Below are 15,532 nucleotides of genomic sequence, written 5' to 3'. Positions count from 1 at the left end.
GTCAGGAGATCGAGACCATCCTGGCTAACACGGTGAAGCCCCGTCTCTACTAAAAAATACAAAAAACTAGCTGGGCGGGGTGACGGGCGCCTGTAGTCCCAGCTACTCGGGAGGCTGAGGCAGGAGAATGGCATAAACCCGGGAGGCGGAGCTTGCAGTGAGCTGAGATCCGGCCACAGCACTCCAGTCTGGGCGACAGAGCGAGACTCCGTCTCAAAAAAAAAAAAAAAAAAAAAAAAAGAACCAAGGGTGTGGCTGGATAACATTTTGCTAAAGAGATTGGACATGTGACTCACGGAACCACTCCACCATCTCAGCAGAAGCCAGAAATAGAGATGGGGTTACCAAGGAAAGATCTGTGGAAGGCCCGTTTGTCTGTTGGCTGAAACCCCATGAATTATGCAGGAGACAAAGGTTTTGAGACTCTGATAGCAGTAGAAACATGGCAGCATTGACTCTAAGGGACCGAGATGGAATGGAATAAAAGAAGGCCATGGGGCTTCCAAAATTCCACAGGCAGGCAACTGACTGATGGAGGCATTCTGCTGCAGAAATGTTCTATCTCCCATCTTGTAATTTTCTGTTGAAAGCCAAACATGCATGAGGTGAGAGGAACTGAGGTAAATAGGCTTTTACTGTGAAGTCTTATATTTATCTGACTAAGGAGCAAGGCTGTGTTTCTTGTGTGCTGTAGTTGTAAATGTCAGAGGCTAAAATTTCCTCTAGTGTCCTTGTTTTTGCATCCCCTGTTGCCTTTGGGTTTCCCTGGAGTCTTACGTGAATTCTGGGCCTTGCAGTTCTTTCAGCTGTAATCCCCTGTTAACGTATCGGAGCCCTAAGTGATGTGGCAGTGAGATGTGGGGACAGTGGGGAGTGGTCTATAGACCCATCATCAAGGCCCAGTCTTGTTGTGAACCAGTGGTCCCTAGGCTGTGCCCCTCACAAGTGCTTCTCAGCTTTGTTTATTTGAGATTGGAAGACTAGAGAGAACTGGAGGTGGATGTTTTCCTTCCTTTGGGTTGGGTGGGCTCTGGTAGTTGCTCTGACCTTAAGCCTTTGTTAAGGAGAACAGGACATTCTGTGTGCATTTCAAAGTGGTTACACTTCCCTCCCCTTGCCAGAAGCTCCAGCAGATTTTTCTCTGATTTTCACCCAAGAACCTAATAGAATTCCTGGAGATAAAACCCATGAGAGTGCGGGGGCCCCTCAAGGCTAGGTCCCCAGCATTTTCCTCTCTCATGCTTACATGCCCAGGCTCTGGCAGTTAGTCAGCCACCCTTTAAGCTTCCCTACAAGTTGCTGGCTGCAGCAGCAGCTTCTGCGCCTGGAAGCTGTGGCTTTGTATTTGCCTTTCCTTCTAATTTTCAGGGGAGTGGTTTGCCACGTGACCTCAATTTTCTGAGGCATCTGAGAGTTGTTGATTTTTCAGTTCGTTCAGCTTTTTTCTTGTAAGAATGGAAGTGATGATTTTGAAGCTCTTTATGTGCCAGAACAATAATTTTCATTGGTATGCTTACTAGCGATAATTATAAAAATAATTGTAAAAAACAAAGGCAGGAATGAATGAATGAATGAGTGTGGCAGTAATTCCTGAAGACATGACCTCAGCCCTACATATAATCTCCCTGAATTAATTGAGCAAGCAAGCCGAAAGACAGTGTCTTTTTTAGGTAAGAGGTCTGACTCTGTGGCCCAGGCAGGAGGGTACTGGCGCGACCTCGGCTCACTGCAGCCTCAACCTCCTGGGCTCAGGCAAACCTCCAGCCTCAGCCTCCTTAGCAGCTGGGACTGAAGGTGCCCACTCACCCAGCTGGGTTCTCCTTTAAAAGGGATGTGTGTGTGTTTGCTGGCAGGAAGGCATCATTGAAGTTTGAAGTTGGTTTTCTGCTGAGGGAGTGGAGTCAAGCCTGGACTGTCCGAGTGAGAAAACAGGAACCCTGACTACTGGACCAAACAAAGCAGCAGCAAGAGAGAAAAGTACATTTTTCCAGAGTGCTATGCTCCCAGCAGACTGCCTAGGACTTCCTCTCCCCGCCTTGCAGAGGCTGCTCATGGACCCGAGGTGGCCCCTGCCAACCTGAGCCAGTGCACTGGAGCACGATGGGGGCCCGTGGGGACCTGTCTTCTGCTGGGGGTTCCACAGCAACACATTTTGAATATTTTCAATGTTATCGGGCATTTCACTAATTCCAATATTCACACCTGTGATGCACATGGCATCTAATATACTCAGTAAGCTATTGATGGTCAAAACAACTAGCTAATGCCGTGATGAAAATGGTCACTGCCATCAAAACACACAGCAATGGGGCCCAGATCTCCCTGGGCGTTTCTCCAAGTTCAAATGAAGAGGAAATACCCAATCTGTCCTGGAGCATTCTAGTGGTGAAAAGTCAAAGTTCTTCTGGCGAACATTTTCAACTTGAAAGAAAAAAACATACATCCGCAAAAAAACACAAAAACAAAACCACTGTTGTTCCCATACCGGGAGTCGAACCCGGGCCGCCTGGGTGAAAACCAGGAATCCTAACCGCTAGACCATATGGGAACCGCTGAGTAGTCACCCCACCATGTCTGTATACATGACATGCCGCAGCTTCGCGCCAGCACCTCCCACCTACCACTGCGCAGCGCTGAGCTCCTGCTGTCCCTGTGGAAACCGGTGTGACTGCAGCCCTGCCAGACTGGCTGCACGGACCCGTCTCCCACTTAGCCCTGGTGGGACAAGGCACCCCACCCCACCCCCGCAGGCAGAACCCCCTTTCCTGGTGGTCTCCCCCAGAGCTGGAGTCAGGGCAGAAGATCAGGGCAGCGAGTTAAGGACGTTGTGCTGAAGATTTGCTGTCTTCATCAACCGCAGTTGCAGAGCCCGTGGTCCCAGCCCGACCTGCCAGTCCAGCCCCCAGCCCGCAGTGGGCGGCGCATGCCCACCCCAGTGCCCGCCCACGACCAGCAGCGAAGGGCGTGCTCCATGGGGTCGCACCTCCTCCTTGAAGAATTTGTGGCCCCAGCAAAATTGACTTATTTTTTTCCTTACTTTGGCTTCAGAATCTCACTAACGGGCACCTTGTAGATAGGATCTTGTGATGAAAGGAAACCTTTGGTGAGGGCTGGGGGCAGATATCCAGTTTTCCTGCAGTCACGGGGGTTCCTTTTGAGTTCCTCCCTTAGTCTTTTTCCTGACAACTCAAGGTCAACAGGCCAATAAACGACCCCTCAACCAATGGCAAATCTGCCCTACAGGGGTTATGTTAAAGTTCAAGAAGTAAAACAATGTAGTACTGGTGTGTTGACAGTAATGTCTGCGGAACAGAATGAAAACCCCCAAATTACATTGAGTTTACACAGGAGTTAGCAAAACAAAAGGGCAGCATTAACCAACATACAGCACGTGGGCGGACGGTGGAAAAGCTGGACATGACTCAGTGGACATTTCAACGGAAACCACAGAGGTTCTTGAAAATGCTGGAGAATTCCCTGATTGCCTTACCAGTTACAAGCCCAAATTCAGAATCATGTGACAGCTGGATACATTCAATTGTATGTACAAATAATGATCAAAAAACACAAAAGTTGGGTAGTGGTTACCATAGCTTTTACTGTAGTTATTCATTAAGCTATTCAACTGTTCTGTGTGGTTTGATGTAATATGTTTTATTTTATAATAAAAAGTCAAAAAAATCATAAGCAAAAAGATAAACTGGAAAATGAGACTTCCATCTCATACATACGAACAAAGGACCAATTACCTCAAAACATAAACAGCTCCTAGAAATTATTGCAAAGATCAACAACCCAGTAGAAGAATGAAGTTCCCAAAACAGAAAACACAAGTGGCCCTTCCAAAAAATGAAGAGAGGTTCAGCCTCTTATGGTAAGATAAAGAGACAGGATTTTAAAAAGGTAGGCCTCTTCCTAGAGTTCCCTTAAAAATCTAGGCCAGATCATTTTCACTTCCTGGCTTAGACCCTGCCAAGGGCTGCCCAGCTACTCAGGTGTTTGTATCCTTGTGGACTCAAGTCATATTGTCCTGATCTTTTGGCCCAGTACGGTTTTCTCCTCCAGCAAAGACAATTTGGAGGATGTAGTAAGCATGAAGCGCTACTTCCTGTCCCCCACCACCTCTCTTCGCACAGTGTTCCGTCATCCAGCCACGAAACCACAGCTGAGTGATCCAAGAGACAGTTCCAGTTGTTGACTAACGTGTACCTGCCCACGTGAGTGTGTCCTATGGGAACTCAGGCCTCGGAATGGTTTCAAAATAGTGGCTTTCAAAATTAGTTTGCCTCTTCAAACTTCACACCTAAGGAAACATGCAGAGCAGGGACAGAGTGGGCATTAGCTGGCGTGGGGTAGGGGCAAGAGCTACTTGTGAAGGAAGAAGGCCTGAGATCAAATAGCGATGTCAGAGAACAGCTGAGCTCACTGCCCTGCCTCTGTGCATGCATGTCAGGCAGCCCCCAGCTCCAGCTGCTTGAGTTTCTCTTGGAGCCCCCGGAGCTGGCTTCGACCCCAGTCAATGCGGTTCTGGAGGCTGGCTATGTCTGCGGCCAGCTGCAGGCCTGGAGGAAAGGAGAGAAGGTTAGGATGGTATCTGTGGTATAACACAGGACCCAGGAGGATCTGGACATCCCCAGAAATTGGAGAGGCTCCAGGCCTCTCTGCCCGCAACACTTGTCCCAAAACATTCCAGGTACGGCCCTGCATTGGCTGCTCCAGAACCTCTGCAGTCTTACACCTCCTTCAGGTCTTTGCTAAAACATTACCTCCTCAGACTTCCCGGACCCATTATATCACCCACCAGGAAGTAAAAATTCACAGCTAGTAATACCATCTCATGCTCTCATTTCCTTCCTTCCCCCATGACTACAGCCTCTCGCTCCCCTCACCTGCTCTCCCTCCACTTCTTTTCTCTGCCCCAACAGTAGTCCACACTCTGGATCCACCTCTAGGTGGCTTGTGCCGATGTCTCTGCTGGAACAGCTGCTGCCCAGTCCTCCGGGCAGCTCTCAGTCTTCAGCCTCCTGTTCAGCAGCAGGGCTGACCGCACACTGGATCGCTTGCTCCAGGAAACACTTTCTCTTCTTGGCCTCCAGGACACCTGCTCCCAGGTGTTGCTCCTAAGTTTCCTTGACTGGCTTCTCCCCTCCTCTCCCTCACCTCCTGTCCATACTCCCCAGGCCCTCTGCTGATCTCATCCTGTTTCAGCTTTAAACCAGTGTTTGTGTCAAAAACTTTGGAATTTAAACAGTGCTATGCAGTGACTCCCAAATCTCTCTCCAGCCCAGGCCTTTCCCAAACTCCAGAGGTATGTGCCCAAGTGCCCACTCAGACTGTCCAGCAGGACATCAGTAGACACCACACAGACCACACCAACTCCTGCCTTCCGGCATCCCCTCAGCTGCCCACAGTGGGTGAGGGTCACTCCATCCTCCAGGGGTTTTGAGTGGAGACCGGGGGCTTTCCTGGACTCCTTTCCTTCCCTTACTCCCATATCTTATCTGTCAGCAAATTCTGAGGCTTCTACTCTTTTTTTTTTTTTTTTTTTTTTTTTTGAGACGGAGTCTCGCTCTGTCGCCCAGGCTGGAGTGCAGTGGCCAGATCTCAGCTCACTGCAAGCTCCGCCTCCCGGGTTTACGCCATTCTCCTGCCTCAGCCTCCCCAGTAGCTGGGACTACAGGCGCCCACCACCACGCCTGGCTAGTTTTTTTGTATTTTTTTTAGTAGAGATGGGGTTTCACCATGTTAGCCAGGATGGTCTTGATCTCCTGACCTCGTGATCCGCCCGTCTCGGCCTCCCAAAGTGCTGGGATTACAGGCTTGAGCCATCGCGCCTGGCCGGCTTCTACTCTTAAAACCTGTGCAGGTTCCCACCACTTACCTCCTCCTCCAGTGACGCCATCTGCTTCTCGCACTGGCCGCTCCCTGACGCCCGCTTCCTCCCTCTGCTCTCTGTCCCCACCCAGCACCCAAGGATTCCTGTGACCCTGTGCAGCCAGTCGAACCATCCTCTGCTCACAGCCTCTCTGTGCGTCCCACAGTCTTCATCTGACTCCACTTCAGGCCATCAGCCTCCGCACATACCTGATATATATGGCTTCAGGGCTTTTGTCCTGGCTGGTTCCTCCATCTAGAGCACCATTCCCCAAAATCACCCACAAAGCTTTTCCTTCACCTCCTCAGAGAGACTTCCCCTGGCCACCCTTCGTAAAATAGCTACCTTGGCCCACTCCTGTCCCACTCCATTATGTGTTTTTCGTAACAATTTTCACATCCTGACTTATTACTTATCTGCACATTGCCTTTCTCTGCTCCTAAACATTACATGAAAAGGTGTTTTTCTCTTTTGTTCTCTGCTGTATCCCCAGCAGCTAGCATGAACCCGAATGCTGCCAACAATCAGTAAATGCTTTTGGAAAACACAGTGGGTAACAACAGAAGTTTGGATGAAGAGAAACCTGCAAAGTCTTTCACAGACTAACCCCAGCCATGGCAGCAGTGCTCCAGTGTTCCCTGTGGATAGAGGGTCTGAGGGCCACACAGCCAAACGACAGGGTCCACTCACCATCCCGGAAGCTGGCTTGAGCCTGACGTAGACTGTGAGGAACCAGGATTCCAAACCAGTTCAGGGGGTCCCGAGGGGCCTCAGAGGACTGCGGTTCTGGGGTCTTAGTGGGGCCCTTGCGCCTCCGCAGAGCTGAGGAAAGAAAGGTTGGAGTAGGCTGGGATCTTACTCCCTGGCCTGTATCGTCTTGGTGACAATGTTGAGCTTGATCTGAGCTCATGATTCTAGAAAACACTGTTGGTTGGAAAATTCCAACTTTGGGGTTCCAGGAAACAGCTTACCACAAAACACAGCCTTTCCCCTTGTGATTCAGATGAGACTGTTTGTCCACTCTTTCCCATGACTCCTGTAGGACCTGCAGATGACCCTGTTTGCCTGTGACACCGACCTTACCCATTGGACCTGAACATGCTGACAGACCAGACACAGATGTTCCAACTCCCCATTCTTTGTCTCAGGAATGATTAACTGGGATTAGAAGTTTGTCCCTCTGAAACTAGCTAGACACACAGATGAATATTTTCTGTTCAGCTGACTGAAACTTAAGTGATTGTAAAATTATTCCCAGTGTAAAGCAACTCCCCAACTTCTCTACTCCTCCCTATAAAAGTCTAAGGCAAAACCACCCTACAAAAACATTCTGTTCTTCAGCTCTGGGATGCTCTCTCTTATCGCAAAAACCTAATTAAAACCATCTCCATCATTTGCATTTTGTCTTTGACATTGGGAAGGGGTTCTGCAGAAGGAAGAGGGGGCTCACCTGCTTCGCGAGGCCCCACCTCCTCTGGGGCGTGGACACCAGATCTCACCACCTTGAACTTCTGGAGTCCCTCCTGGGCCTCGCTGAAGGACAAGAAGGGAGGATGGAGGTTTGGCACCCCGGGCCTGGAGCGCGCCCACCCACCCAGCCCAGCATGGACGCTTCCTCACCTGGCCTGGAGGCAGACCTGGGGCTCCATGTGGGAAGCATACTGCAGGGGCCCCACCGACTTGGTGCCCATCGCGTAGCGAGCCTTGGCGAGCGACAGCCAGCCCTGCAAGGAGAGGACAGCGGTGAGCCTCAGTTTACGCCCGTGTGCCCTCCTGCCCGCCCCAGGCGCCTACCTCCTCCACCCGGGCGTTCAACACCGCTCGCTTCCCCTCCAGTTCCTCCAGGTCCCCCAGCAGCTGCAGGAGCAGCGAGTCCAGCTCCGCTCGCAGGTCAAGCGCCGCCATGGACACGCATTCAGATCCGGACCCGCCACCTTCCCCGTCACCGCCCGCGGTTGGCAGGACAGCCAATGGGCACACGAGATCTTCCATGGAGGGGCGTTCCCAGCTGGGGATCCCCACGCCGGCAGCACCTAGGCCTCCGGGTCAGCTCCTTTAAGGGCAAGCGCACTTAGAGAAGCAGCACAGAAGCAACCGATCGACTGGTTTCCCCAGTTAGCCCCCACGTGGATCAGCCAGCCGGACTGTCGGCCGGGGCCGAAGGTGGTTCTGAGTCCTTCCGGAAGCTGCCCAGTCTTAGAACTCGGGCCCCTGCTGTGGCGATGGAAGAAAGCGAAGCTGTGCAGAAACCATTTTGGTTGAGGGAAGAGTGGTTTTAATTTGGAAAGGAGCCGGCAGGCAACCTCCAGATCAGTCGGTGTGCCATTTTTACAGCTGATGAACTGGTTCGAGCCGCTAATTATGATTGTTTTAGCGGTTCATCATCTTGAAACCGTGCATTCTGCACGGCGGTGGCGGGGGAAGGGCGGGGATGGGGAAGCCGCTGGCGGACATCTTTATTAGCTGCAGTCGGAAGCCGCGTGTGACATTCTGTATCCAGTCTATTGGTTGTCCCAAGGAGAACGCCCCCTGGAACGGCCAATCGCCTTGCCATGCCCCCTCCCCCGCCCAGCCCTATTCGCCATCTTAACACAGGGCATGCCCGACGGCTGCAGGCACCGGTGAAGCGTCTAAGGGACCATCTTGGTTGAGGGCGGAAGTGAGGACTGCGTGGCGCCAGAGGAACCCACAGAGTCTCCCGGACCCACGTGGAAGCGGCGCTCAAGATGGTAGGAGGATGTTTGAGCTCCTGTTTCGGAGCTGCGGGACGCGTGAAGTGCTGGGGATGTGGCCCTGGGGCCTTGGAGCCTCGGGGGCTCCGGGGCTCCGGGGCTCGGGAGCCAGTAGTGACTGGGCCCGCTGTTCCCGCAGCTGCGCCGCGAGGCCCGCCTGCGCCGCGAGTACCTGTACCGCAAGGCCCGGGAGGAGGCGCAGCGCTCGGCGCAGGAGAGGAAGGAGCGGCTGAGGCACGCGCTCGAAGGTACGGTGGTCGGTCCCGCGGGCGTCTGCGCTGTAAACCCCCCGCACTTACTTGTGTTCGGATATCCAAGCGTCTTTCCAAATGCTTGCCGGCCGTTTTCCTTGCCCATTGGATTCTCCTGTTGGTTTTGAGAGTTCCTTCCGTGTGACAGTGGTACTTACTTGTCGTTGACGTTGCAGCACCCGGGTTTTGCAGCTTGCCCGCTGTATACAGTGTGTCAAGTTCGTCCCCAGTTTTAAAGGCTTTACCTTGTCCTATAGAAATTCTCTCTAGAGCGGTGGCTCATGCCTGTAATCCCAGCACTTTGGGAGGACGAGGCGGGCGGATCATGAGGTCAGGAGTTCGAGACCAGCCTGACCAACATGGTGAAACCCCGTCTGTACTAAAAATACAAAAAGTAGCTGGCCGTGGTGGCACGCGCCTGTAATCCCAGCTACTCAGGAGACAGAGGCAGAGGCAGGAATCGCTTGAACCTGGGAGGCAGAGGTTGCAGTGAGGCAAGAGCGTGCCACTGCACTACAGCCTGGGGAAAAGAGCAAGACTCCGTCTCAAAAAAAAAAAAGAAAGTTTCTCCAAAGACTATCTGGATAGCGCGGGTGCTGCAGACTGCACTGCCCATCCTCCCTGCCAGAGTTCCTCTGAGCCCCGTGGAGAACAGTGGTGCCCGAGTGCGTGCCTGGAGCGCACTGCTCTGCAGTGGGCAGCCTGCGGCCCAGAACCCGCTGAAGCCATGCTCTTGAGGCACTGTGGGCATCATGACTAGCGGTTTTGCTGTCTTGAGAGCTTTAAGGTCTCTGGTCCACCTTCATACATACAGAACAGTCTATATTTCTTTTCAAAAGGAATTTTTAAAGTCCAGCGCCGTGGCTCACTCCTGTAATCCCAGCACTTTGGGAGGCTGAGGCTGACGGATCACTTGAAGTCAGGAGTTCGAGACCAGCTTGGCCAACATGGCGAAACGCCGTCTCTACTGAAAATACAAAAATTAGCCGGATGTAGTGATGGGTGCCTGTAATCCCAGCTACTCTGCAGGCTGAGGCAGGAGAATCGCTTGAACCTGGGAGGCAGAGGTTGCAGTGAGCTGAGATCACGCCACTGCACTCCAGCCTGGGCGACAGGGTTAGACTCTCAAAAAAAAAAAAAAAATCAATTTTTAGATTTCGACCTGATTATAAAAGCAATACAATATGTTTAGATATTTTAGAAAGTCTTCAAGTTGTGAGACTAAAGAAAATGAAGTCCTAGTAACCACTGTTTATGGGCTGGCCTGTAGAAAGTTTTGTCACCTCTATCCCTGCTGTATCCAAGCCCAGAATGGACTGAGGTATTTTTATTTCAAGCGTGTACAGGCTTGTAAGCTGTGGTGTGTGGAGTGAGCTGAGGGCTCCATGCTCGTGACCCACTCAGCTCCTCTCTCTTCTCCCTGCAGAAAACCGCCTGATTCCCACTGAGTTACGCCGAGAGGCTCTGGCCTTACAGGGGTCCCTGGAGTTTGATGATGCAGGAGGTGAAGGTAACTATACAAGGTAGCCCTCCCCAACACTGAGCTGGCTGGTCTCCCGTCGTTCCTCAGACACACTGGGCACTGTCCCATCAGAGGAAACTGTTCCTGGAACTGTCTCCTATGCCCTTGTCACTGCACAGATGGCATCGCAGGGCTCTCCCTGAGTGTGCCCTGTCCCACTTCCATGGCACACGTGGGCCACTGACTCCGCGCCTTGCTTGTTAATTCCCTCCCCCACCGGAGTGCCTGCCGGGGCAAGATGGTGTCCCTCGCACATCATTGGTGCCCATACGTTTAATTCACTGCATTATTCAAGAAACAAGAAAGGAATTCCAAACATTATAGATACTTGTTTTGAGGGAAAGGAGTTTGCCACTGTTCACCTTAGCAGAGTGTGGACTTTGTTGTGTCATACAGTAGCTGCTAACCCCATGTGATTAATATAGCTTCAGTGAACTACAATTAAACAAAAGATTCTGTTCCTCCGCCACATGTGTGCTCGGCAGCCAGAGTGGTTGGAGGCCGCCCTCTTGCCCGTTGTGCATGTGGAGCATTCCTATTCTTGAAGGCTTCAGCAGACAGCGCCATCCAGGCGGTCTTGGCTGCCCCCAAGTTAGCATTTCATTCCCGAGACTGTCATGTTCTTGCCCCTCGTGCCCCTGACAGGCGTGACCAGCCACGTGGATGATGAATACCGATGGGCAGGAGTCGAGGATCCCAAGGTTATGATCACTACCTCCCGAGACCCCAGTTCCCGCCTCAAGATGTTTGCAAAGGTACTGGTGAGCAGGGAGTGAGGGGGAGACACCCAGGACACACAGCCCCCGTCCTGACTGCACACTGCCATCCACGCCCAGGAGCTGAAGCTGGTGTTCCCAGGCGCCCAGCGAATGAACCGAGGTCGACATGAAGTGGGGGCACTGGTGCGAGCCTGCAAAGCCAACGGCGTCACCGATCTGCTAGTCGTTCACGAGCACCGGGGCACACCTGGTGAGGCCAGAGGGAGAGTCGGGGTGGGAGCCGTCTAGGGCAGACGGGGGTCTCTGACAGCCACCTTTCCCCGCCAGTGGGGCTCATCGTCAGCCACCTGCCCTTTGGCCCTACTGCCTACTTCACGCTGTGCAACGTGGTCATGCGGCATGACATCCCAGACCTGGGCACCATGTCAGAGGCCAAGCCCCACCTCATCACACATGGCTTCTCTTCCCGCCTGGGCAAGCGGGTGAGTCTGGGGGCCTTCAGGCTAGGGCTGTGGGCCAGGCCAGGCATTTGCCACTCTCTTTCCCTGTGCCCCAGGTCTCTGACATCCTCCGATACCTGTTTCCCGTGCCCAAAGATGACAGCCACCGGGTCATCACCTTCGCAAACCAGGACGACTACATATCGTTCCGGTGGGTCCACAGGCCATGCCCCGGGAGAGCGTCCCCACCCTGTGTACCACGTGCTGCTTGCCTTTGACCCACAGCTGTTCCCTCCCAGGCACCACGTGTACAAGAAGACAGACCACCGCAACGTGGAGCTCACTGAGGTCGGGCCCCGCTTTGAGCTAAAGCGTGAGTTTGAGGCTGAATCCCATGTCTGGGGTCGGGAGGCGAGGCTGGCTGTGCCAGGGCTGATGGCCATCCCTGCCTGCAGTGTACATGATCCGCCTGGGCACGCTGGAGCAGGAGGCCACAGCAGACGTGGAGTGGCGCTGGCACCCTTACACCAATACCGCACGCAAGAGGGTCTTCCTGAGCGCCGAGTGAGCCCACTCACCACTCAGTCAGGACGTGGACTTGGAACTCAGGATGGGGCCGTCACAGACAGGCCTGCCGAGCTGGGATGTGGAACCGTGGTGGGTGGAGAGCTCTGAATAAACCGTCTGTGTCATGGCCGCGCCTGCCTCTGAGTGGTCAGGCCACGTCTGCAGGGCAAAGCCCATCGGGGTCCTCTTGGGTGGGGACCTGATGGCTGTGGGACGTGCTTGGCCTGGAGTCAGTGTGGGGTTAACATAGTCAGATATTTGATGCTGACATCCCCTCTAGAGTCAGGGTCCTATGAGCTCTTCAGCAGGTAGATGTGGGTAGCAGGCCCAGTCCGTGGCATGGGCAGCCCACCAACTTAACTCACTGAGTGGGAGCTGCCAGTGTGCCAACGTGGAGGGGACAGGCCAAACCCGGTGCTCAGTGGCTGATTCCTCATGTGAGTGGCATCCTGTGGTATTTGTCCTGTGTCTGGCTTATTTCTATTAACATAATGTCCTCCGGGTTCCTCCATGTTATTGCAAATGATAGGATTTTTTTTTTTTTTTTTCTGAGACGGAATCTCGCTCTTTCGCCCAGGCTGGAGTGCAGTGGCCAGATCTTGGCTCACTGCAAGCCCTGCCTCCCAGGTTTACGCCATTCTCCTGCCTCAGCCTCCCGAGTAGCTGGGACTACAGGTGCCCGCCACCTTGCCCAGCTAGTTTTTTGTATTTTTTAGTAGAGATGGGGTTTCACCGTGTTAGCCAGCATGGTCTCAATCTCCTGACCTCATGATCCGCCCGTCTCGGCCTCCCAAAGTGCTGGGATTACAGGCATGAGCCACCGCGCCCGGCTGATAGGATTTTTTTTGTAAAAAATATATATGCCACATTTTCTTACCGATCCATCCACCAACAGACACTTAGATCGTTTTCATAGTTTGGCGGTTGTGGAAATGCTGCAGTCATCGTGGGAGTATAGCTATCTTTTGAAGATAATGATTTCATCTCCTTTTTATATGTATACCCAGAAATGGGATTGCTGCATCAAATGGTGGTTATTTTTAATTTTTTGAGGAACCTCCATACTGCTTTCCATAAAGGCTGTACTGATTTCCATTCCCACCAGCAGTTCACTAGCGTTCCCTTTTCTCCACATCCTTGCCAACATTTTTTATCTTGTGTTTTTTAGTAACAGCCGTCCTAACAGGTATGAGGTGATCTCGCATTGCGGTTTTGATTTGCATTTCCCTAACAGTTGGTGATGCTGAGCATTTTTGCATACACTAGGTCGTTTGTTCTTTGTTGTTCACTTGAGTCCCTTATATAATTTGAATACTGCTGTGGCCTGAATGTTTGTGTCCCCCAGAAATTCATATAGTGAAATCTCATCCCTATGGTCAACAGTTTAGGGAAGCGATTAGTTCATGAGGACTCTGCCCTCATGCATAGAATTAGTGCTCTTGTAAAAGATGGCCGCGGGAGCTCTTTTGCGCCTCCTGCCGTGTGAGGACACAGCTCGAAGCTGCCATCTGTGAACCAGGAAGCCCCCCCTCACCAGACACCGAATCTGCTGGAGCCACCATCTTGGACTTCCCAGCCTCCAGAGCTGCGAGAAATAAATGTCTGTTGTTTAAGCTACCCAGTCTGTGGTATTTTGTTATAACAGCCCAGCCCAGATTGAGACAGGTAATAACCCTTTATCAGATACATGCTTTGCAAATAGTTTTCCCCATTCTGTAGATGCAGCCATCGAGAAGCTCCTCAAGATAGACATTAAATACAAAGAAGCATGGTGTGAAACGCCATGTGTAATATGCTGTCAGTGTGCAAAAGGCAGGGAGGCCCTGCACTTGTGTGTATGTTCTGCATCGTCCCCCAGAAGGCTGGACGCCTTGCTGGAGCACTGGGCACCCAGGGAGCAGGGAGGTTCTTTACCGTAATGTTAGTGGGTGAACATTTCACCCACTTCTTGACCACGGAGACCTGCCCTCTGAGTTCTCTGCCCATTTTTCTTTGGGGTGCAGGTGCACACTTGGAAGACATCCTCATGATAGAAAAGCATACAGAACGCCTGGCGCAGCGGCTCACACCTGTAATCCCAGCGCTTTGGGAGGTCAAGGCAGGAGGCTCACTTGAAGCCAGGAGTTTGAGACCAGCCTGGTCGATATAGGGAGAGCTCATCTCTACAAAACATTTTTAAAAACACACACAAGTGCACATGGTGAAAAGTAAACCATCATCCTCCTTCCACCCCAAACAATCCATCCCTACTCTCCAGAGGTCGTCGGTATTGACTTTTTAAAGCAGCTGGACTGATATTTTTTATTCATGGTATCCATAAGTTTGTTGACTGTTTGTTAGTTACATTTTAACCTGAAAGGGATCATGTGCACACCACTCTGAACCTTGCATCTTACTCTTTAATGACAACTGGATGCCACAGGGTGCCAGGGCTGTCTAGTACACATGAATCTGCCTCCTTCCTTGTGGCTACATTGTTGGGTGGCTTCCTGTTTTCATCCCCACAAATACTGCTTCAAGAGCATCATTGAACGTACTTCTGTGCGTAGTTATGCAAGTGTATCTGATGAATACATTCCTACACGGGGAATTCTGCCTTTAAAATGATAGAGGCCGGGCGCAGTGGCTCACACCTGTAATCCCAGCATTTTGGGAGGCTGAGGCGGGTGGATCACCTGAGGTCAGGAGTTCAAGACCAGCCAGGCCAACATGGTGAAACCCCATCTCTACTAAAAATACAAAAAATTGGCTGGGCATGGTGGTGGGTGCCTGTAATCCCAGCTACTCAGAAGGCTGAGGCAGGAGAATCGCTTGAACCTGGGAGGTAGAGGTTGCAGTGAGCCAAGATCACGCCACTGCACTCCAGCCTGGGCAACAAGAGCAAGACTCCGTCTCAATAAAAAGAAAAAATTAAAATAAAATGATAGTAGAGGTTGTGTCTCTCCACAGGCACCATCACAAGATGTGAGCACCTGCCCCCCAGGTCAGCCCTGGGCATCATATGAGGTTTTAACCTCTGTCAAGCGCTAGGTGCAAAATGTTTTCCCCCAATTGCATTTGCATTTCTTTAGTTACTCTGGAGGTTGTGCTCTTTTCAAATACTTACTGGCCGTGTGTGTATATATTTTCTATGACCGGTCTGCTCTCCTTACAGATGCAATTGTTCACCTCTAGATTGTTTGTTTTAAATCTTGTTAGTTGTGGAAACTTTGAAACATACAAAGGCAGAGAAGATGGTATAGTGAGTTGCTGAGCTGGTTTTGATGTGAGCCAGTCTTCAGAGCCCACCCACTCCCTGTATCCACTCCACCAGTTTATTTTGAAGTAGATCTCAGACATCACAGCATTTCATCCATATGTATTTCCATGTATATCTCTAAAAGGTAAGGACTCAACAAAAAAAATTACATTTAAAATTATCAATGA

General features: G+C 51.7%; 2 protein-coding genes and 1 non-coding gene across 3 annotated transcripts; 1 reads left to right on the top strand and 2 right to left on the bottom strand.

The window, feature by feature from the left end:
• Positions 1–2,476: 2,476 nt before the first annotated feature.
• TRNAE-UUC (transfer RNA glutamic acid (anticodon UUC)) lies at positions 2,477–2,548 on the bottom strand. Its single transcript has one exon. It is a non-coding gene; the product is annotated as a tRNA-Glu (tRNA).
• A 1,025-nt stretch (positions 2,549–3,573) lies between these two features.
• On the bottom strand, positions 3,574–7,819 carry VMA22 (vacuolar ATPase assembly factor VMA22). Its single transcript, XM_005572826.4, has 5 exons — positions 7,670–7,819; positions 7,496–7,599; positions 7,326–7,408; positions 6,566–6,697; positions 3,574–4,562 (listed from the first exon to the last, which is right to left on the bottom strand). Exons 1-5 carry the CDS (start codon positions 7,778–7,780, stop codon positions 4,450–4,452), a joined length of 543 nt encoding a protein of 180 aa, XP_005572883.2. The 5' UTR covers positions 7,781–7,819; the 3' UTR covers positions 3,574–4,449.
• Positions 7,820–8,530: 711 nt separating this feature from the next.
• IMP4 (IMP U3 small nucleolar ribonucleoprotein 4) lies at positions 8,531–13,723 on the top strand. Its single transcript, XM_005572827.3, has 9 exons — positions 8,531–8,604; positions 8,747–8,855; positions 10,285–10,368; positions 11,026–11,135; positions 11,217–11,349; positions 11,427–11,581; positions 11,656–11,750; positions 11,839–11,912; positions 11,995–13,723. The coding sequence occupies exons 1-9, from the start codon at positions 8,602–8,604 to the stop codon at positions 12,105–12,107; spliced, it is 876 nt and encodes a 291-aa protein (XP_005572884.1). The 5' UTR covers positions 8,531–8,601; the 3' UTR covers positions 12,108–13,723.
• The last annotated feature ends 1,809 nt before the right edge of the window (positions 13,724–15,532 follow it).

This window comes from Macaca fascicularis, chromosome 12 (genome assembly GCF_037993035.2).
Source record: "Macaca fascicularis isolate 582-1 chromosome 12, T2T-MFA8v1.1".
In the NCBI taxonomy this organism is placed as follows: domain Eukaryota; kingdom Metazoa; phylum Chordata; class Mammalia; order Primates; family Cercopithecidae; genus Macaca; species Macaca fascicularis.
This window is presented reverse-complemented; position numbering and strand designations above follow the sequence as displayed.